This window comes from Rhyacophila brunnea, unplaced genomic scaffold (assembly GCF_057557595.1).
Source record: "Rhyacophila brunnea isolate RB1 unplaced genomic scaffold, BYU_Rbru_1.0 scaffold_9, whole genome shotgun sequence".
Lineage (NCBI taxonomy): Eukaryota > Metazoa > Arthropoda > Insecta > Trichoptera > Rhyacophilidae > Rhyacophila > Rhyacophila brunnea.
The window spans coordinates 43,682,383-43,702,467 of record NW_028233361.1 but is presented as its reverse complement, the minus strand read 5'-3'; the positions used below and the strand labels follow the sequence as shown (position 1 = coordinate 43,702,467).

Sequence of the window (20,085 nt, the reverse complement as noted above, 5' to 3'; positions counted from 1 at the left end):
AACATCACGTTTACTACACAATACCTCCGCAGAAATTACAACTGCGTGGCAGATCATCTCTCCCGCAGACAACTCATTCCCGAATGGCACCTCATCAACACCGCAACCACCCCCCTGTTTCAAAGATGGGGAGTTCCCGAGGTGGATTTATTCGCAAGCGAAACAGCAAATGTCGTTGCAACGTACGTCTCACGAGACGTTACAGACAGTGGCGCGCTGTTTCACGACGCCTTCAGCCGAGTATAGGACTTCAGACTGGCGTGGATATTTCCCCCACCAAACTTACTTCCACGAGTCCTAGCGCACCTGAACTCAGCAAAAGGGAAGTACTTACTAGTGGCACCGAGTAGTAGTAGTAGGTACGGAGACCAACCGTCCACCTCCAAGGACCCAGGACCTGTCCCTTTAACTATGGATGATTTCGGGTGGGGTGAAATAACATCAAATTGAATGGTGGAAGAAAGGGAACTCCTTACTTCCAGATGGTGGCCTTCGACTCTAAAAACTTATAAATCAGCTTGGAACAAATGGAAGTCAATGACATGGTGTAACATAAACCTAATGGATCATAATAGCCCTCAACCAATGGAATTGGCCAGATACCTAGGCTACTTGCACAACACGGAGGGTTTGTCGTACAACAGCATCCTGGTGCATATAAGTCAGCCATAGCCACATTTTGCAAACCGATTATTATTGTAGATATCAGCATCAACGTGGTAGTACAACACAATAATGTTAAAGGCAATTTCGGTACATAAAACCAAATCCGTCAAACCACCGGTTTGGGATACAGGACAAGTGGTAGATCATCTTAGGAAAACAACACCTGTGGAGTACAACCTATTCGAAACGTCTCGCAGGACAGCTACTCGGCTGCTTCTCGTATCGGGACGAAGGGTTCATGACCTCACACTACTCAGTAATAGTAGACAATGGATTTGTGGATAAAGGTGACCACATAATTGTATGGCCAATGTTTGGCTCAAAGACATATACCGCCAAGCATCGTCAATCGGAATGGAAGCTAAGCGCTTCCACGTGTCAAAACATCAACCCAGTATTCTGGTTACGGAAACTCGCCTGCGTGTCAAACCCATGGAGAGAGGAAGGTGGGGATATTTCGGAATTATTTATATCGTCAAGAGGACCACCAAAACCAGCCACCAGGATAGTTATAGGGAATTGGATAAGGTCTGTACTGTTGGAAGCACGGGTACAAGAACCACCAGGCAGTGTCCGCTCAGTGGTGGATTTTTTAAACTGTAAATATACCCAATAGATGATATCTTAAAGAGAGGTAACTGGCGTAGTGAGTCGACATTTCACAACAACTACCAGAGAACGATGGACACACTACCATCAGAAAGGGAAAAGAACCCATTAACTTCTCTATTTAACCCTATACATTGAACGTCACGATGGTCTATACTTCGTCAATGAATCATTGTCACATACAGGAATTTGGCATACCCAACACCAGGTGATAACAAACAGATATCTCAAGGACTTCAAAGTCAAATTCGAATAATGAAAGGAGTTTTACCTAGCAATAAAATTCTTATTATTCATGTTGACTTTGAAGTCTAGGTAACTTCTACCTGGTTTCTTGACCCATATCATAATGAAGACAAAGGAGTCCCAAACTCCCTACATATAAAAGGGACGCGCGGGTATGACCTGTTAATAAAAAGGGAAGAATGACCAACGACAAGAAAAAGGAAAATAAATTAGTAGAATATAACCTCACGCGAAGAAGAAAGAGCAAACCCTATCTGAAGGACTTCAAAGTCAACATGAATAATAAGAGTTTTATTGGTAGGTAAAACTCCTTTCATTATCAGGCTCTACCTATTTATCAAGGTAAATATTTAATTAACTGGATGACATTATTTTTTAAATTTAATTTTTCATCCTATTTAAAAGGTATAGGGAAAGTGTTTTTTAGTAATTTCTGGCAGTGCCATATTGGTCTATGGAAGTATATTAGTGATATTAGTCTAGTCTATGGTCTACGGCGCCTAACGTCAATGTGTCAATACTGTCAAAGAAATTAACCTATACAAAATAGTAATTAATATTGGAGAACTTATGTAGTGATTAATATAATTATTTGTCAATAATCTTCATTCTAATTGGGCGGAAATATAGAAAAATAAACCATACATTTTAGTGTTATCTGCTTTATTATTATTAAAATTATTACAGTTAATAATGGTGTTCAAGTGCCAAGAAGATAGTTTTCTACGAGAGGTATTTAGAATATTACTATTTACAATGAATTATAAAGTATGTGTTTTTATTCCAAATATTTTATTTACTTTGTCCGTTTGTTATTACAGTATACAAGCACAGTTAAATCGTGCAAGAAAGCTGAATATACAACACTCATTAATGGAAAGAAAACAAAATTGCAAGGATTTGACGTTATTCTTGAAAATACTATCCTTTTTCCCGAAGGCGGAGGCCAGGTATGTTTCTCTTAATTTTATTTAAACAATAGGTTCGTTTCATTCAACCCGAATAAAACTAATCAAATGGAACTGTTTGATTCATTGGATTTGGGCCGTTTGGCAGAATGTCCACGGGAACGCTTTTCTGACGACTAATTAGTGTTGCCAGTATTTAAAAATAATTCAATAACATATTAGTCTCTAAAACAGAAACACATTTATTGAAACGTCAACTTGTTATGAAATTCTAACCTACCGTCGTCTACAATAACACAAATTTAACAAACTGTTGTATTCATTTATTTTAAATGTACAAAATATAAATAATGCTTCATGAATAGATAGCCATTTATAGTTCATTTATAAGATTTATAGGTAGGTATGACAAAAGTTTTTAAAAATTACTTTTGCCTAAAGCTTTTCATAATTGCCCACTTGTTAGATTGTATTCATGTCGACAGTATAATATTGTGACTTAGACGACAATCGAACATATTAAATTGATAAAATTCGTTAAATTCCTAATAATATAAAACCTGATCATTCCGGGTTGATTTAAGACAGTTTGAAGTTTAGAATCTCCGTTACAAAATATACGTAAATAAAATGAAAATAAATTCTTGGTCTGACATGATAATTATAAGTACGTAATGATATTAAATCAAACTCTTTACGTAGAAAATATGGCTGGATTTTGGGATAAAAAGACCAAAAGCGGCTTCTTGTTCGTGTATGGTTAGTTATGAATAATAGGGATTGATTATTAATCTATAATATACATCATTCAAGTGAACTCCTATGGTCTAAAATATTAATATGAACATCTCACGATATATAAATGCTGAATAATGCCTATCATCACTTTGACAGATCGTCATTAGTCTATGGATCATCCGAATTGGTTTACGTTTCATGTCAAACTATTTCTGATGGTCCGAGAAAGGTGTGATTTTCAATGATACACTGAACCAAACGTCAAATCTCAAACCATTTCCGGTCTACTTTCTACTCATACAATTTGTACGTATATTATCTATGGTTTAGTTTGATTTGTTTCGTTCAGGATGAAAGATACGAACCTTTTAACAACACTATTCTTTTTTTTGATCACATCAGTGTTGCCCTCCATTATGTTTAAAAATCAGACTTCACCCACGATGGCCGCGCGGTTTAAACGTCGGCCTATAACGTTGTGGGTCCCAGGTTCGAACCCTGGATCAGACAAGTTGACAAGACACATATTGCTTTTCAATTTGTGTATGAGTCAGAGTATGGACCTAATAGGTTGAGCAAGTGGCTGACGTCCATTTCTCGTAAAAAAAATATGTTAATACAAACCTCCACTTTGTGTAGGCCCATATGATCCTATTAGGATCGGACATGGTCGGAAGAAGAAGAACTAGAAGGGATATTAGTATGGATAACGGCGAATGATTAAATATTATCCGATTATCTGACATAAAGAGATTTAAAAATGTACCGGACAATATAAAAGAGATTAATACACTCTTCATTTTCTTGTATTACAACGATTCATAGTGATCCCGAGTGTACAGCTGAATTGTGCAAAAATAGATATTCATTGTATAAGTAGCATTGTTTATAAGTAAAATGCAAATGAAGATGAGCTGTTGATGCTTTGCTTTTATTTCTTATTTACTATTGTTCGATGAACACATGGTACGTGTGGTTCTGTGGCATCTAACCATAAGTGAAGGGTCTCAGCTTTCGCATTTTAAAAATCGGTGTTTCCACAAAATTTTACAGTAAATCCGGTATGATCGCGTCACAGACTGTTATATTTACTGTCATCAATAACCTCGTTTGAAATATGAAATTATTAATTTGGGCGCCTTGAAAGTGTGTGTTTTACAAGTTAAATAAACAATGGTAAAAATAAGAACATAGCATAGTTTGTTAAAAGAGTTATTTAATTACACACAACACAATTACGTACAACAAGCGTACAACATTGAAATTTAGAATTGATACAAAAAAAATAGAAATTTAATACAAATTCGAGGTGTATTCGTTTGGTACGGGTCATAGAGTATTTAAATGGTTTGATTGTACTTAACTTTATTTTAAATGATGGCTGTTATTACAACTTGGCTGGAACTGTTGTTAAAGATAATTCCCGTCTGAAGGGAAGCATCTTTAAATGGCGTTGAACTGTTACTATACGTTGACCGGGTCACGTCCGTACTGCATCGATACTAATCTCGGAGTGCTTGATATTTTGCGGCCGGGAATAAGTTTGTTTGTTATTTTCCCTTCCCCTTGTGACAGATTATTGTGTCATGCTTTAAAAAAGCGGGAAGACTTTTTATTGGTTGATTTATAACGGTTTATTGTTTTAAGGTGCAGGCTTGACACACAATGTCAACAAGGTTGTGCCAAATTTATTTGTTAATTAATTTACGATATTTATTTAAGTTTGCGTTTAAGATGTAGACATGTCACATGAAATGTAACATGACAAGACACAAGAATTACGTAAGTCTGTTGTGACATACGTAATTAGTAATTACGAACAGGCTCTTCATTACGTTAGAACATGTATTTGGGATTTTATTTGAGAGTGTGACACTTTGCTCTCTTATGGTACGCCCTTACAGATTCATTTGTCGTGGTCGATATTCCCTCACTCTGTAGCACTACTACAAGGGTGACCTATATGGTTCATAGCCGACATGGGTAAAGTAAAAATTAAATAAAGTGAATTACCATTTTCATCCTTACGTAGAGTAGGTATATGGGTTTCCATAGTGTGTTAACAGAATTTAAATAAAAATGTAGATGTCGACCTGTTTAATAGTTATCTATTAAAACTGGTGGTAATTCTGCTACAGATGCCCGCATGAGCTTTTATAATTTTTTTTAACGAAAACAGTTTATTTCATGTCTTCTTCTTATTGTGCCACCCCCTAGCGGATGTCGGCCACCATCAAGGCGATCTTATCTTTGTCGTCTGCTACCCGTAACAGTTTGGTGGAGCTGCACTCGTACCAATCGCGGAGGTTGTTAAGCCACGAAATGCGGCGCCGTCCTCTGCTACGCTTCCCATTGATCTTTCCTTGAATGACAAGTTGGGGAATGCTGTATTTTTGTCCTCTCATAATGTGGCCGAGTGATACACCCCTGTTACAGGCGGGCTTCTCTCGATGTAAAATAATCATTTAGTAGTCATAAGTCGAAACGTAACCCTGACCTCTAGAAACGGCTTCATAAAACATCTAATCTGATTCCTTGCTCAACTACGTAATTTTTTTTTATTATTCATAAGTAAAGGCCTTCGTCCGGTGTGTGAAAATCATACACATGGCGGAGGTGTAATTAAGATAAATTTAATTTGATTTAAAAAGTATAAATGATGATGGATGAAAGAGATAATTTTAAGACTAAATATAAGTATTCATATATAATAATTTTTGCCGCGCTTGCCGGCAACGTTCAAATTTCCACGCGCCTGCGCCGGGGTGGTCCTCGTGATTCGTCAAATCAAAAACATCACGTGATAAAATTTGGCCAATCACGAGAGTCCTTTTTGCTGGACGGCGTGGGTACGCGAAATTTGAAAAGGAAAAAAGACTTAGAAGCGTCCCTTTTCCAACATGTACGGACCTGCGAAACTTATTGTTAAAACAAAATATATAAACGTGTAAAGAAAATGTAAAATATAAGAGAATACCAAGTTACGCACGAGACAGACGTGGTTTCATTTAATTTCTCCTCAATTTAAAATATCTTTTTTTGTGAATCCGGGGTTCGATGGACACCTGAGCTAGCTGCTGGAACCCCGGGTATCTCACGAGGTATTGTAGTTTCCTGGTTTTAATACTACGTAGAACTTCTCGGTCCTTCCCCATTCGATTGAGAACTTCAACATTTGTCACCCGGTCAGTCCAAGGAATTTTGAGGATGCGTCTATACAGCCACATCTCGAAACCTTGAAGTCAAGACAATTAATTATATAAATACCCTTTTCTGTCGGCGCAGATGCTTTCCAATCCAATAATTGTTAATTTAAAATTTGAATTTTCATACATTTTGATATTACATCATTATCACAAATTAAGAATATATTAGGTTATATTAGGTTGGGGTAGGTAAGGTTTGGTTAGGTTATGTTAGGTTTGATTTGGTCTAAAAAACAATTATAAAATCTCATTCGGGCATCTGCGGCATATTTACTGAACTGGTTTTGTAATCGAGGATATTTCATGAAGTAAATATTTAAAGCGTAATAAATATTAATAAGATTAAATATATAAAATAAATAAAAACTATGCTAATGGATAGGTTTAACGAAAACACCCTCTCTTTCTGACATGATTTGCGTATTATTAACATTCACTGATTGAATTTTTAGGATTACCTAGTTATCTTTGTATCATTCTGAGGATGGGTTAATTGGCCGAAACAGCTGTCAATATAAATGACTTAATTATCGCAGAATTAACAATAACTGCAAACTTTTTATAGCCATGTGACTTTGGATGGATGGGTGACAAGCAGGTGCTTCGAGTAACTCGCAATGGTGGAGATGCTCTTCATTTCCTGACAGAGGAACTCGTGGAGGGATCTGAGATTCATCAGAAAGTAGACTGGCCGCGACGGTTCGATCACATGCAGCAACATAGCGGTCAGCAATGGATATTTTTTTTATTGAAATAACATTCATTTTACTTGATAGAGTTATTTTCATATCAATATTATGATAAATAAGTGCGGTAGAATCTCACTAATCTGGTACCATCAAGGGTGAGGCTTAAGTGTTAGAAAATAATCGTATATAACAGATTATTTTGGTTAACATTATGTTTTACTATTACCCATAAAACTGATTTAAAAAATATATAATTATATTATGTTAAATAAAATCGCAGTGTACCAATTTTGTCATTTTTGAGTTAAGGTGACGCATCAGTGAAACGCCAAATAATTTTTAACTGTAGGCGCGACGAAATTTTGGACTCGCTCGCATTCAGTGAGAGAATGTGGAGCCAGATACACGTCACTTTGCTGCGTGATGGCGACGGGCCAATTAATTCTAAAATCGTGTAAAGATGACTAAAAACGTTACACATTTACTTTAAAAAGAAAACATGTCAATGAATATATTATTATTGTTACTAATAGAACAATAAACAGAACATAAAATGGACGTATGTTGGATTTATATGACAAATAATATTTCGTTTGACAGGCGTCATTTTCACCCGCAATCCGCGCATCGCCTAGCAACGATCTTTTTAGACCGTGCCTCAACTAATGCACGGCCTTAAGTATGCAGAAATGTTCCTAGCTATCATTTCTATCCGCACAAACAGCGGCATAATTCTTAAAAATATAATGGTGACCTTAAAAGCAATTTTATCATTATTATATTATAAAATTTTACTTAAATTCAAGCAGAAATAGTGGCACAATAATTATTGTGCCATTGTTATTGCGGATAAAATTGAAAACCAGATGACGCAAGTGTGCCAACTTCACGCTTATATAAAGTTGTGCCTCTATTCTTGCGAATGTCTTTTAAAATCTATGGTCTTTATTTGAAGCACAACTCATTCCAAGTCACTATCATCAGTTTTACAAAAAATTGAAGGCTTCCACTACTACCGATGCTGATAGGGTTGATAATATTCTTGATGATAATTGATTTCCTCGTTATTTTGTTTATGTACGAGGGTGGGTCAATAAGTCCTTAGAAAAGCCGACAGGTGGCGCGACTAGTACTGCAAGCGGTTTGTTTTCATGCAGCGGCACTACCGATTCAGTATGCTGCGAAGTTTCAATCAGATTGGTCGGGTTGTTGTGTGTTTCTCGTACATTTAAAAAAAAAATTTGCTTGTGGAAAATGGAAAAATGGAAAATGGAGAAAATTGAGTTTAGAGTTGTTATTAAACATTTTAATATAAAAGGGTTAACAGCAAAGGAAATAAAAAATGAGTTGGATTTAGTTCACGGCATATCTGCTCCTTCACTTGCAACTATTTATAACTGGTTAAATGAATTTAAACGTGGTCGTACATCAACAAAGGATGAACCACGCTCAGGACGTCCTGTAGAGGTGACTACACCAGAAATGATCAATAAAATCCACGATATGGTGTTAAGTGACCGAAGATTAAAGTTGAGTGAGATAATTGAGGTTACAGGGATCTCAAAAGGTAGCGTCATTTCTATTTTACATGACAAATTGGGCATGAAAAATATTTCTGCAAGATGGGTGCCGCGTTTGCTCACAGTCGACAATAAACGCAGTAGGGTGGTGGCCTCTAAAGCCCTGTTGTCGCTCATGCAACGCAATCCGGATGAATTTTTTCGTCGCTTTGGGACTGTAGATGAAACATGGATACACCACTATACTCCCGAGACGAAAGAACAGTCAAAGCAGTGGATTGCGAAGGCAAACCATGTCCAAAGAAGGCGAAAACCGTAAAATCAGCTGGTAAGGTTATGGCTACTGTATTTTGGGATGCACGTGAAATTATTTTCGTTGACTATTTGGAAAAAGGAAAAACAATAACAGGGGATTATTATGCATCTTTATTGGACCAGCTAAAAAACAAAATTGAAGAAAAACGGCCTCATTTAAACAGGAAAAAAATCCTCTTTCATCAGGACAATGACCGTGTTCACACATGTTTACGATCAATGGCTAAAATTGAAGAATTGAAGTTCGAATTGGTCGACCACCCACCGTATTCGCCAGATTTAGCCCCCAGTGACTTTTTCCTTTTCCCAAACTTAAAAAAATGGCTAAGTGGACAACGTTTTTTTTCAAATGAAGAAGTCATCGATCGGACAAATGCTTATTTTGAGGACCTTCCGAAAACTTATTTTTCTGACGGTTTAAAAAAAATTGAGAAACGTCTAACCAAGTGTATTGAGCTCCAAGGAGATTATGTTGAGAAATAAAAAAAAAATACAAAAATAAAACCTGTTTTAATGCTTTTTTCTAAAGAATTATTGACCCACCCTCGTATTATTAACTTTATTCTATATTTTTTTCAATGTTGTGGTTTATTAGTATAAACTATTGTTTCTTATAATTAAAATGTTTCTCCAGCTATTTTGAAATTATGCTGATGACTTACCTACTTGTTTCAATAATAATTTTCATTGACAATTTTTAATTTATAAGCGTGTCTTAAGCAACTTTGTAATAAGAAAAAAGGTTTATTTTTATTTTGTTTATAGTTATTTGGTTTAAATAAAAATGTTTACAAATTGGATTTTATTTACATTATATTTTAACAATATCATGTTTCATAATTATATTGTTCAGAGGCACAAGATAAAATTTTGAAAATATTTTGGCAATAACAATGGCACAACCTCGAATTTTGTCTTATATACCCTTAAAATATAAAAAATTTAAAAAATTCAGATTTGTAATCTAATCAAATACCTAGTTCCCACATTTTGATGCAAAAATATTTTGAAATTTATAATAAACCGATTTAACACACAAACATAAAATATTCAAACTGCTCTCCTGAAAAACAGGTTTTTCGACTTGTGCCACTATTATTCCCCGGGTGCGATTTGCATATATTTTTATTTTATAGTTTTCCATAAACCCCAGCAATACGGCTGCATTAGGTTTTATGTAGAGCAAGATTAGTGAGATTCTACTATATACCACTAATAATATGATCGTATCTATTATTCTACAAAATATTTGGTATTTTTTGTCATATTTAGAGAAAGTTTTCATATCGTCTCTGTTCTGGCAAAAGACACTAATTCGAAAAAATGTCATATTGAGTTAGTTATACCAAAATGTTCTTTATTTCAAACTTTACTGCCTGGAAAGCTTCTTAATAAATAAAGTCTTTATTTTAAAGTCATCCTTTTTACGATTACTTAATAAACTCACATGATAGACCATTTCAAACATTTTAACAACTTCAAAGTCAAATTACTCAAAACTAGTATTCTCCAGTTAGTGTGTTCTGCCAGAACAGAGACGATATGATGGAAATTTACAATAAGGATTGAAGTAGGAGATTTTAACTATGGGTCATGTCATGTCCCAAAATTGAGTCGGGACACATTTTCAAATATAAAGAAAACTTTGTACGATAATTTACAAATGTACAATTAATAACCTTTGCAAAAATTTTTTGGTTGGAAGAGGTAAGAACTGGGAAAAAGGTTTATTTTGGATAGATTTTTGTTTCCTGGGTCGTAAAACAAAATTGTTACCCTAATCTGGACCACGCCTCACACGTGCACACCTTACAGGGAGCATTGCCCCACGGTGAAGCTGTGCGACCTGGAATATGCTGTTCTATTCAACAACTCAATATTCTTGAGGGTATTCAAGGAAAAATTGGCAGGCTGCATGACAATTCAGCCCATTCAATTCCCATTGATTTTCAAATGTGATAACCAACGTGTAGTGCAATAGCAGCTGTCCTGATCCAGATTTAACCCTGATTAGCAACAGGAAAACCTTTGATATTGTCGACAGCTTCAAATACATGGGGGTACATATTATTTGACAGTTTAATTATAAGTGTATTTGCTTGGCATGGCAATCAATCAGCAAACTAACCGCCTCAAGTTTTGAGCGCTGTTAGTGATTACTTCATTCCTGCGCAACTATGCTGTTCCCCTGTCAACCAATGCGAGTCGCACTTTGTTTATAGGAAGCGTAATTTCTAATTATTGATATGCCATAGAAGTTTATTATCATTTAACTTAATTTTCTTTCCTTATTTCAGGTCAGCATCTCTTGTCAGCAATTTTAGAGCGAGATCACAACGTTGTTACAACTTCCTGGTGGCTAGGAGAAGAAGAATCTTATGTTGAACTGGATTGCAAGACATTGGACTTAAACATTATTAATAAAGTTGAAGAGACATGTAATAATTTGATTAGAGATGCCATACCTGTTTCGATAATAGTGTGCGACAGAGACAACCCATGCCTGGATGCTGTAAGTAAATCAACATACTATTTAATTTTATGGTAATAGACAAGAACTGATCCAAACACAGTTCCAATTATAAAAATTTAAATTATGTTGCCATTTATTAATACAGTCGAACTTGGTTATTACGAGGAAAATGGGACCGACTGAATTTGCTCGTTATAAGTATTACTCGTTATATAACATTTTTCGCACCACGTTCTATTTAAGCATAGAACATAAAAAATCAGAAAACCATCGTAAAAATCCCCGAAACAAGCATGGTATTCATAAACTACAAAAGAAGTTGTTTATTGTAATGAAGGGCTGAGCTGCCGCCGCTGGTAGGTACCTACTAACTTCACAAAGCTTGGATTTTTTACATGCAATTTCTACCATATGCGTGGATACTTTTTCAATGTTGACGGCGAAAACACCATTAGACACTTAACTAGTGTCATAAACGTAATCCGATCCCGGCGGCATCGGTCTAGTTATCTTAGTCTAGTTAACAGTTTTACTCGGTATACCCGAGAAGTAGCTCGTTATAAAAGTGAATAAATGTATGGAAAATCATAAACAAAAATGTCATCGAATGTTTCATCATTACATCTGAGATCTTGCTATTTCTGTGATCGTAATAACCAAGTTTGACTGTAATCAGTTTAAAATATTGTATTTTTATTCTTTATAACAGGCACACACCAGAGGATTACCTGACGATGTCTCTGGGCCAGTTCGAATTATATCCATTGATGGTGTCGATAAAAACCTATGCTGTGGTACACATGTTACTAATTTAAGGTATTTTATACATCATATTATTGTATTAATACTTGACAATGAAGAAGAGAGTAAAAATATAGGTATTTAAATGCTGTCATTCATAGACTATAGATACATCTAGACGCCATCCGTTGCATTGCTAAATGAAGCTACGTGCCGTGCGTTTGGTTTGTGGGCGAACGAACGCATTCGCCTACAAATGTTTGAGACCATAGACCATTTCGCTAGTGCTCGCACTAGACGCTCAGAATTAAAATATAATTTTCTATTTTTTTACGTTATATAGTATTTTTAAGGGGTCAAAATGCAACCATTAGGTAAAGATATCCGTAATTTAAGTTATTTTAAAGAAAAACTAGGTCACTGATATTAAAATAAATAATAATATACAAATAAATTGTCACGAACATGTATCAACTTACCTATGAAACGTAATACCATCTTCTTGCTTATCAGTACGGCTATCATATTTTAATACAACACGCAGAACCACCTTTCCTACTTAATTAACTAAAAATATATACCACTGACTTTATGTTTAACACAAAAAATGGCAAATTTAGCAACACGAACTCGCAGATTATCGATGCTACGTGAAGCGATTCACCACGATTTGCCAGCGATACTTTTGGAAACTGACTCAAAAATATGTAGACCTTTTATCTTACTCTAGCGCGTGTCGCAGAGATTATAAGCGTGCCGAATACTTTCTCACTCGCACTCATGCATCGTTTTTGTTCAGGCCTTGCTGTCATTCTTAATTTGAAAATTTATCGAAGGATTTTTTTTTGGTAATCTATTACATTTATATTGCCAGTAACAAAATAAAAATTTTCCTTCAATTATATGTGTATTGTAATGTTATATTTGAAACTAAAATTTTAATTTTTGTTACTTACAGTCAGCTCCAAGTAATAAAACTCATTAAATCTGAATCTGGGAAGAAAGACAAAATAAATTTACACTTTTTAGTTGGATCTAGAGTTGTTTCCAGTCTTCAAACTTCCATACAAAGAGAACAGGGTCTCACAACACTATTGAAGTAAGTTGAATTTTTATAATAATAATTCATCACGAACTACTTATATTAGTCCTGGCACTTATATGCTTATCGAAATAGGCGGTAACAGACGCGGCACACACGTTTGGGGTTTTCGGACCAGACCTCCCCAAAATTGGAAAAATACAAATTATTTAGGTAAATGGCATATTAGTTGTCCTTCACCTTCTTCTTCTCATGATTGAGTATCGTGACCCGGATGATTTGATTGTCAAACAGCCTTCTCAACAGTTTGGTCCTACTTCTCTCGGCATTCTATGACACGCAAGGTCTGTGGACACTTGAAGACCAGTAGCACTCATAAAATAATGATACACCCCTGTTACAGGCGGGCTTCTCCCGGTGTAAAATAATCATTTAGTAGTCATAAGTCGAAACGTAACCCTGACCTCTAGAAACGGCTTCATAAAACATCTAATCTGATTCCTTGCTCAACTACGTAATTTTTTTATTTATTCATAAGTAAAGGCCTTCGTCCGGTGTGTGAAAATCATATACTGGGCGGAGGTGTAATTAAGATAAATTTAATTTGATTTAAAAAGTATAAATGATGATGGATGAAAGAGATAATTTTAAGACTAAATATAATGTATAAAATATAAGTATTTATATCTAATAAATTTTGCCGGCAACGTTAAAATCTCCGCGCGCCTGCGCCGAGGTGGTCCTCGTGATTCGTCAAATCAAAAAGATCACACGATAAAATTTGGCCAATCACGAGAGTCCTTTTTGCTGGTCGGCGTGGGTACGGGGAATTTAACCTTTTTATCGCGACATAATTTCGCTCATGTACTTGTTCGGGCGCGCTGCGATTTTTACGATTCATAAATCATACCGAAACGTCATTAAAAATGTACCTAAAAATCCACTGAGTGGCTCTAGCTATAATAAAACATTCCTTTTAATTTTACAGCATGTGAAAATAAACAAAAAGATCGTAAATTAAGCAACAGAGCTTTAAGAAATTCTGTCATACATAATAAAGCACGCTTGGAGTACATACCGCAGAGTGAAGTGGCCTCTATGATACCGGATAAGTGGTAGACACTTGCGCCGATGATTAATGTTCACACGTTTTTTAACACCAACACAGAACGCACACAATCGTTATTGTTATATTATTTCCTTACAACTTGGTCTCATATTTCAGTCACACCTAATTAATGTTTATGGCTTAACTATATTTCAAAAATTGATTTTGTCATGGTAGTCATAAAAACAGGGCACAGAGCATAAAGCGACATCACATGCTTCACACATAATGTTCGTCATTTTTCTTTTTTTATCTTTAGTAGTTGAAGCAATACACACACGACATCTTCGATATGGTTTTGTTTTATTTACTGTTGGAGGAATTTTACGGGGTAAATGTCTTAGGAGTTCTGTTTTTAAAATTCTTTTTGGGTTATTAACTACACGAGTAGTTTGTGATGTCGATGGTCTTGAGGCACTGCCATATGTTTCGATTAATTGCCGGATTACGTTTAATTGAAATTCAGCTAAACTAATTTTTTTACCGGTGATAACTTTGTAAAGTATGCTACTATTTAATAAAAATAAATCTATGATGTGGAATCCAACCTTTTTATACCACTTAAGACTCTTTCGCATACACGAGAGGCTGCTCAACATCATGTCAGCTTTGTCTACCGTGCCCATATTTTTATTATAATCCACAACGCATTGTGGTTTTATAATGGGTTGTCCTGTGGCCCTATTAATTTTATCTGTCGGTACCATGGAGTCATCGTGCATGGTACTGATCATATGCACTTCCCGCCTATCATGTCATTTTAACACGAGCAATGGGCCACGGTTAAGAGATTTTACTTGTCCTTTCTTCAGTTTATCAAATTTTGGCATTGACTTTCGTGTTTTACGTACCGTGCCGCAAGCATTTGTCTTTTTTTTATGTAGAAACTGAAATAATTCTGGGCTGCTGTACCAATTATCACAAAATAGTTTATGCCCTTTACCAAAATAATCCTTCATCAAAGTGGTGACAACAGCCCCAGATATTCCCAAAAGTTCACTATCACTTATTTCGGTTTCTACACCACAATAAATAATAAAGTCTAAAATATAACCGGTTTCCACATCACAAATCACAAATAATTTGATTCCAAACCTATGTCTTTTTGACGGTATAAATTGTTTGAATATTAATCTCCCTTTAAAAACAATGATACTTTCGTCGATGCAGAGATTTTCGTTTGGTAGCATTGTTTCTTTGAATATTTTTCTGCAGTGGTCAAGAAGTGAGCGCACTTTATAAAGACGATCTCCAGTAGGGATTTGGGTATCAGAGTAATGTAGCATTTGTAGAATCAACTCATACCGATCTCTTATCATAGTTTGGCCAAATATTTTAGAATTTAATAATGGATCAGCACTCCAATGTTCTTCAATTGTGAGATGGCGATTTCTTGTCATCAACATTGATACAGCATAAAAAAACATACATCTCTTCTGGGCATGTATCATACCAGGCATGGATCCTTGCATTCGGAGTGTGGGCTTGTGTGTTGAGCATATGGTTGTGGTAATTATTTGTATGGTTAACTATGGTATTCATTATTGTTTTGTTAAGAAAATGACGAAAAAATTCCATTTCTGTGGAATTTTCATTGAGCTGTACACTAGGGTTAACGCCTGAGTTGAAACTATCAAAATCGTATGTGATCGGCACGAAGGGACCCGCAGTCCACGATTGGAGTAAACTGTCTGGTGCTGCACTGGTAGACGGTTCAGCCACTCCTTCATCACTGCCTATATTGGAAGGCTCGTCAACATCGTCGGGATGTTCTACTAGCGCAGCTTCTTCATTATCACTTTCCATCTCATAGTCCGAATCCAAACATTCAACATCAGGGATAGACATTTTTATTTAAACACTAAATATGCTATTATAACTTAACAGTTTTGAGGAAATTTAAAGTTTTAATTCACTACACAATAATATTAAATTTTAATCTTAGTTCTTTATTCGACTAAAATGAAAAGAATTTTAATCATCACTTTCCTTGAAATAAAAATGAGTGGCCGTGAATTTTGAAAATCTATTCTACATTTTTTAATTTAAATTTAAATATTTTACAGATTATTATTTACTTATTCTCAATTTTTCGTATGTATTTCCATACAGTACAAAAGATTTATTATAGGAATTTTAAATTATTTATGTGTTAATAATTTCGTTTTCACTTTACAACCACTGATTTAATTCATAAAATCACTTTTCATTTAAAGAATTAACGCACATAATTAATTATTAACAGAATGGCGCATCAATAATAATTTTATAGAAAACCGTAAAAAACTTTGAAATGTATCAATCACAACACGAAAGCAATCGACTGTTGAAAATTATCACCGCACTAGCCGATTTCATGTATGAGATCATTAACATCAATTCGCGCCGGCGCAAATTGCGCAAAGCAACTAGCGGTAAATTTTGAAACCAATCATTGGAAATCTGTTTTACTCCAATATCGACAGGGTATGTGTCTTTGCTTAATTTCGAATTATCTAAAAAGTCTTATTGAAAAAAAGTCACAGATGTCAGTAAAGGAATAACCCAGCTAGTTTTTCAAACAAATTTCGACTGTATTACTCGCCGAATTACGAAAATACGGAGGTAGAAACTTATGGGCACTTCTGGATGCCCTTAGCGGTGAACGGTTTAACTATCATGGGCATTTCTAGATGCCGTTAGCGGGAGGAGGGTTAAAAAGAGAAAAAAAAAGTGAGTAAGCGTCCCTTTTCCAACATGTACGGACCTGCGAAACTTATTGTAAAAACAAAATATATAAACCTGTAAAGAAAATTTAAAATATAAGATAATACCAAGTTATGCACGAGACAGACGTGGTTTCATTTAATTTCTCAATTTAAAATTTCTTTTTTTGTGAATCCGGGGTTTGATGGACACCTGAGCTAGCCGCTGGAACCCTGGATATCTCAATAAGTCACGAGTTTATCGCCAGACTCAATGGAAGTCAGTGGCACCTGCTAGATTTTGTTCACCACGCCCCGTTCTGCCGCCTTATAAATCAATAAAATAATATTATGGATAATTTTTCAAAATGGAACCCATTTTTTTGTGTGCTTGCCTGGGCGGTAAGATACGTTATAGTGTGGGTGTGGCGAGCAGGATCGACAGATAGCTGAAAACTACTAAGACAAATAATTGATTTGACTAATTTCTTCACACCCCACTCACCCACCTAAGTCGAATATTGCCAAATACTCACCTGTTTCTGAAAATAGTCACATTTCAAAATTAAATGTGAACCCTTTACAGCAGGGGGTGGCAAACTTTTTGGCTGGAGGGCCAAATTCAAGAATTCAAAATGAGCGGCGGGCCGCAAGTAAAATACCATTTTTAGATATACGCTATTTATTATCATGAAAAATAAACATTACATAAAGATCAATGAGAAGAATGAAACTGTTGTACATTTTTTAACAATTTTTTAAATTCAGGTGTTAATTTTGTAGTTGGTATTCTCAAAACTGCTTGTAAATGGGCATCGGAGATATTTGATCGTAAAGAATTTTTATTGAGGTTCATGATCGAAAATGTTTGTTCACATATTGATCCAAAAATAACGAACATTTTTCTTGCATAATCTTTACGTTGGTTGAATTTGTCTGAATTAAGGGCATTGTAAAATTTGGAGATTCCTTCACGACGATGTAATTCTCTTAAATCAGTATCACACTGCAGATCAATAATCTCAAGTTGTAGCTCTGTCGGTATACTATCAATATCTATTGAAAATGGATCGCGTACTATTGCTAAACAAATTTTAATCTATTGTTAATATTTTTTTAAAAATATATAAAAAAGTTATTCGTTATCAGAAGTACAATTAATGATATCGGGCCGCAAAAAAATACCCGGCGGGCCACATGCGGCCCCCAGTTTGCCGCCCCCTACTTTACAGTATTCATAGTTGGAATTAGTGGATTTATTCTTTTGCGATTAATCCTTCTAGCCTGACACATGGGTGAGATGTGATCTTGTAAATTTCAAAACAATTAAAATCTATGGTCTAATTTATTTCTAGGAATGAACCAGGAAAGCACATAGAGCTTGTCGATAAACTTCAAAAAGCTCTTAAAATTGCAAACAAAACTCTTAAAAATGCCCTGACAGATTTGGCTGCTCTTGAAACGGATAACATTAAAGTTCAAGATCCCCTACCATCCTTTGTTTGTCTGCACCGCAAAGACGGTGACTCGGATTATATGAGACAGATCTGTCGTGGTCTTGAAGGCCTCAAAATTTTCATCTTCCTGACAATCGGTGATGGCAAACAAGGAGGCAGTATGTTGATGGAAGGCGATGAGAAGCATATTCAGAAACTAGCACCTGAGTAAGTATTCTGGTGAATTTTTCCACCATTTCTATTCATTGTATTCCTTTTGACTTACAAATCAGCTGGCGCGTGCCATGGCATAAAACGGGTTCAAAGATATTTATTATTTTTTTACAGAATATGCAAAATCTTGGATGGCAAAGGCGCCGGGAAAGGGAACAAGTATCAAGCGAAAGTCAACAATTTAACAGATATTTCAAAATGTCACGAAATAGTCAAAGCACATTTTCAGTCGCTGAATGAAATTTAATTACCTATGTATTTATCTACATATTAGTAATGCTAAATATATTTATATCTAAGTATTAATTGAAACTGCGTCCTGAAATTATATTTCTACGAACTGGTCAAGTAAAGGTAAGCCAATAACTGTGGCGAAGGGTGGATATAGGCTATTAAGATGCGACATTAATAGTTCACACTAAACTTTAAGGGGAGAGGCATGCTAGCAGAGAATCTAGCGGAAAAATACGAAGCTTGCAATTTGAAATTTTTTTTGATAATTTACAATTTCATATTACATATTAATTAATAAATATGTATCTGAAAACTTTAAAAAGATTTTTTATTTATTTTTTAATTTAAAGATAAACTTACAATTGTAAAAAAATGTGAATTCGTTGCAGGGTCACATCTTATTATTGAATTATATTTTATGGTCATATTTATTATTAAAATTTAGTTTATTAAGTTTTAAATTTTTCGTCATTTAGATTTTTGACCAATTCATCGTTTTAATATTTTTTATATTTATTTTAAAAAACATCGATTTTTATAAAAATATAAATGTGTATAACTTGAAATCCTTTTTATTTATATCAAATTTTATTTTAGGTATGGTCCCAATATCGAAGCTCGATTTGATATTCATCATTTAGCCCTGCCTATACAAAACTATAATCGATAAAAAATATTCTTCTATCTATAAAATATCTAATATCATGTATGGTTCAATATCATAATTTTAGATAAACAAATATTTTTTGACTATTATCTACTATGGCTTGGATTAGGCAGGGTTTAATTGAATTTTGAAAGCTAACACTATCTACACATTGTAGTCTTAGTTCAATGAATATAAATACATTTGACTGACAAAGTTTAGTGTGCACTATTTATGTCAGATTTTAACAGCCTACCTCCACCCTTCGCCACTGGCCGACAGTTGCTGCATATTTCAGTTCTTATACAAGATAGCTTGATAGTTCATAAAAACTTAAATAACTTTTGGGATAAACCTAACCAAAATATAAAAATGTGAATAAATTTACTCACAATTATTTGATTAAAGATATGAAAGTATTATCGTATTTTATTTACACTAATAACTGAGGAATAAATGTATCCCAAGAATAACCAATCCCAATGTAACCAAGTTTAGTTAATCAACTTAAAAGTTGAATGTCACGATTATAAATTCTAGTTTGCTGTTTTGAACGTTATGTAAATTAAATCAGATATATGAATAGGGTA

General features: G+C 34.8%; 1 protein-coding gene across 1 annotated transcript; it reads left to right on the top strand.

Moving 5' to 3' along the window:
* Positions 1 to 1,997: 1,997 nt before the first annotated feature.
* On the top strand, positions 1,998 to 19,166 carry LOC147063693 (alanyl-tRNA editing protein Aarsd1-B). The gene is made up of 8 exons (XM_085959862.1): positions 1,998 to 2,253; positions 2,343 to 2,471; positions 6,939 to 7,098; positions 11,195 to 11,409; positions 12,080 to 12,186; positions 13,070 to 13,210; positions 18,301 to 18,609; positions 18,730 to 19,166. Exons 1-8 carry the CDS (start codon positions 2,215 to 2,217, stop codon positions 18,860 to 18,862), a joined length of 1,233 nt encoding a protein of 410 aa, XP_085815988.1. The 5' UTR covers positions 1,998 to 2,214; the 3' UTR covers positions 18,863 to 19,166.
* The last annotated feature ends 919 nt before the right edge of the window (positions 19,167 to 20,085 follow it).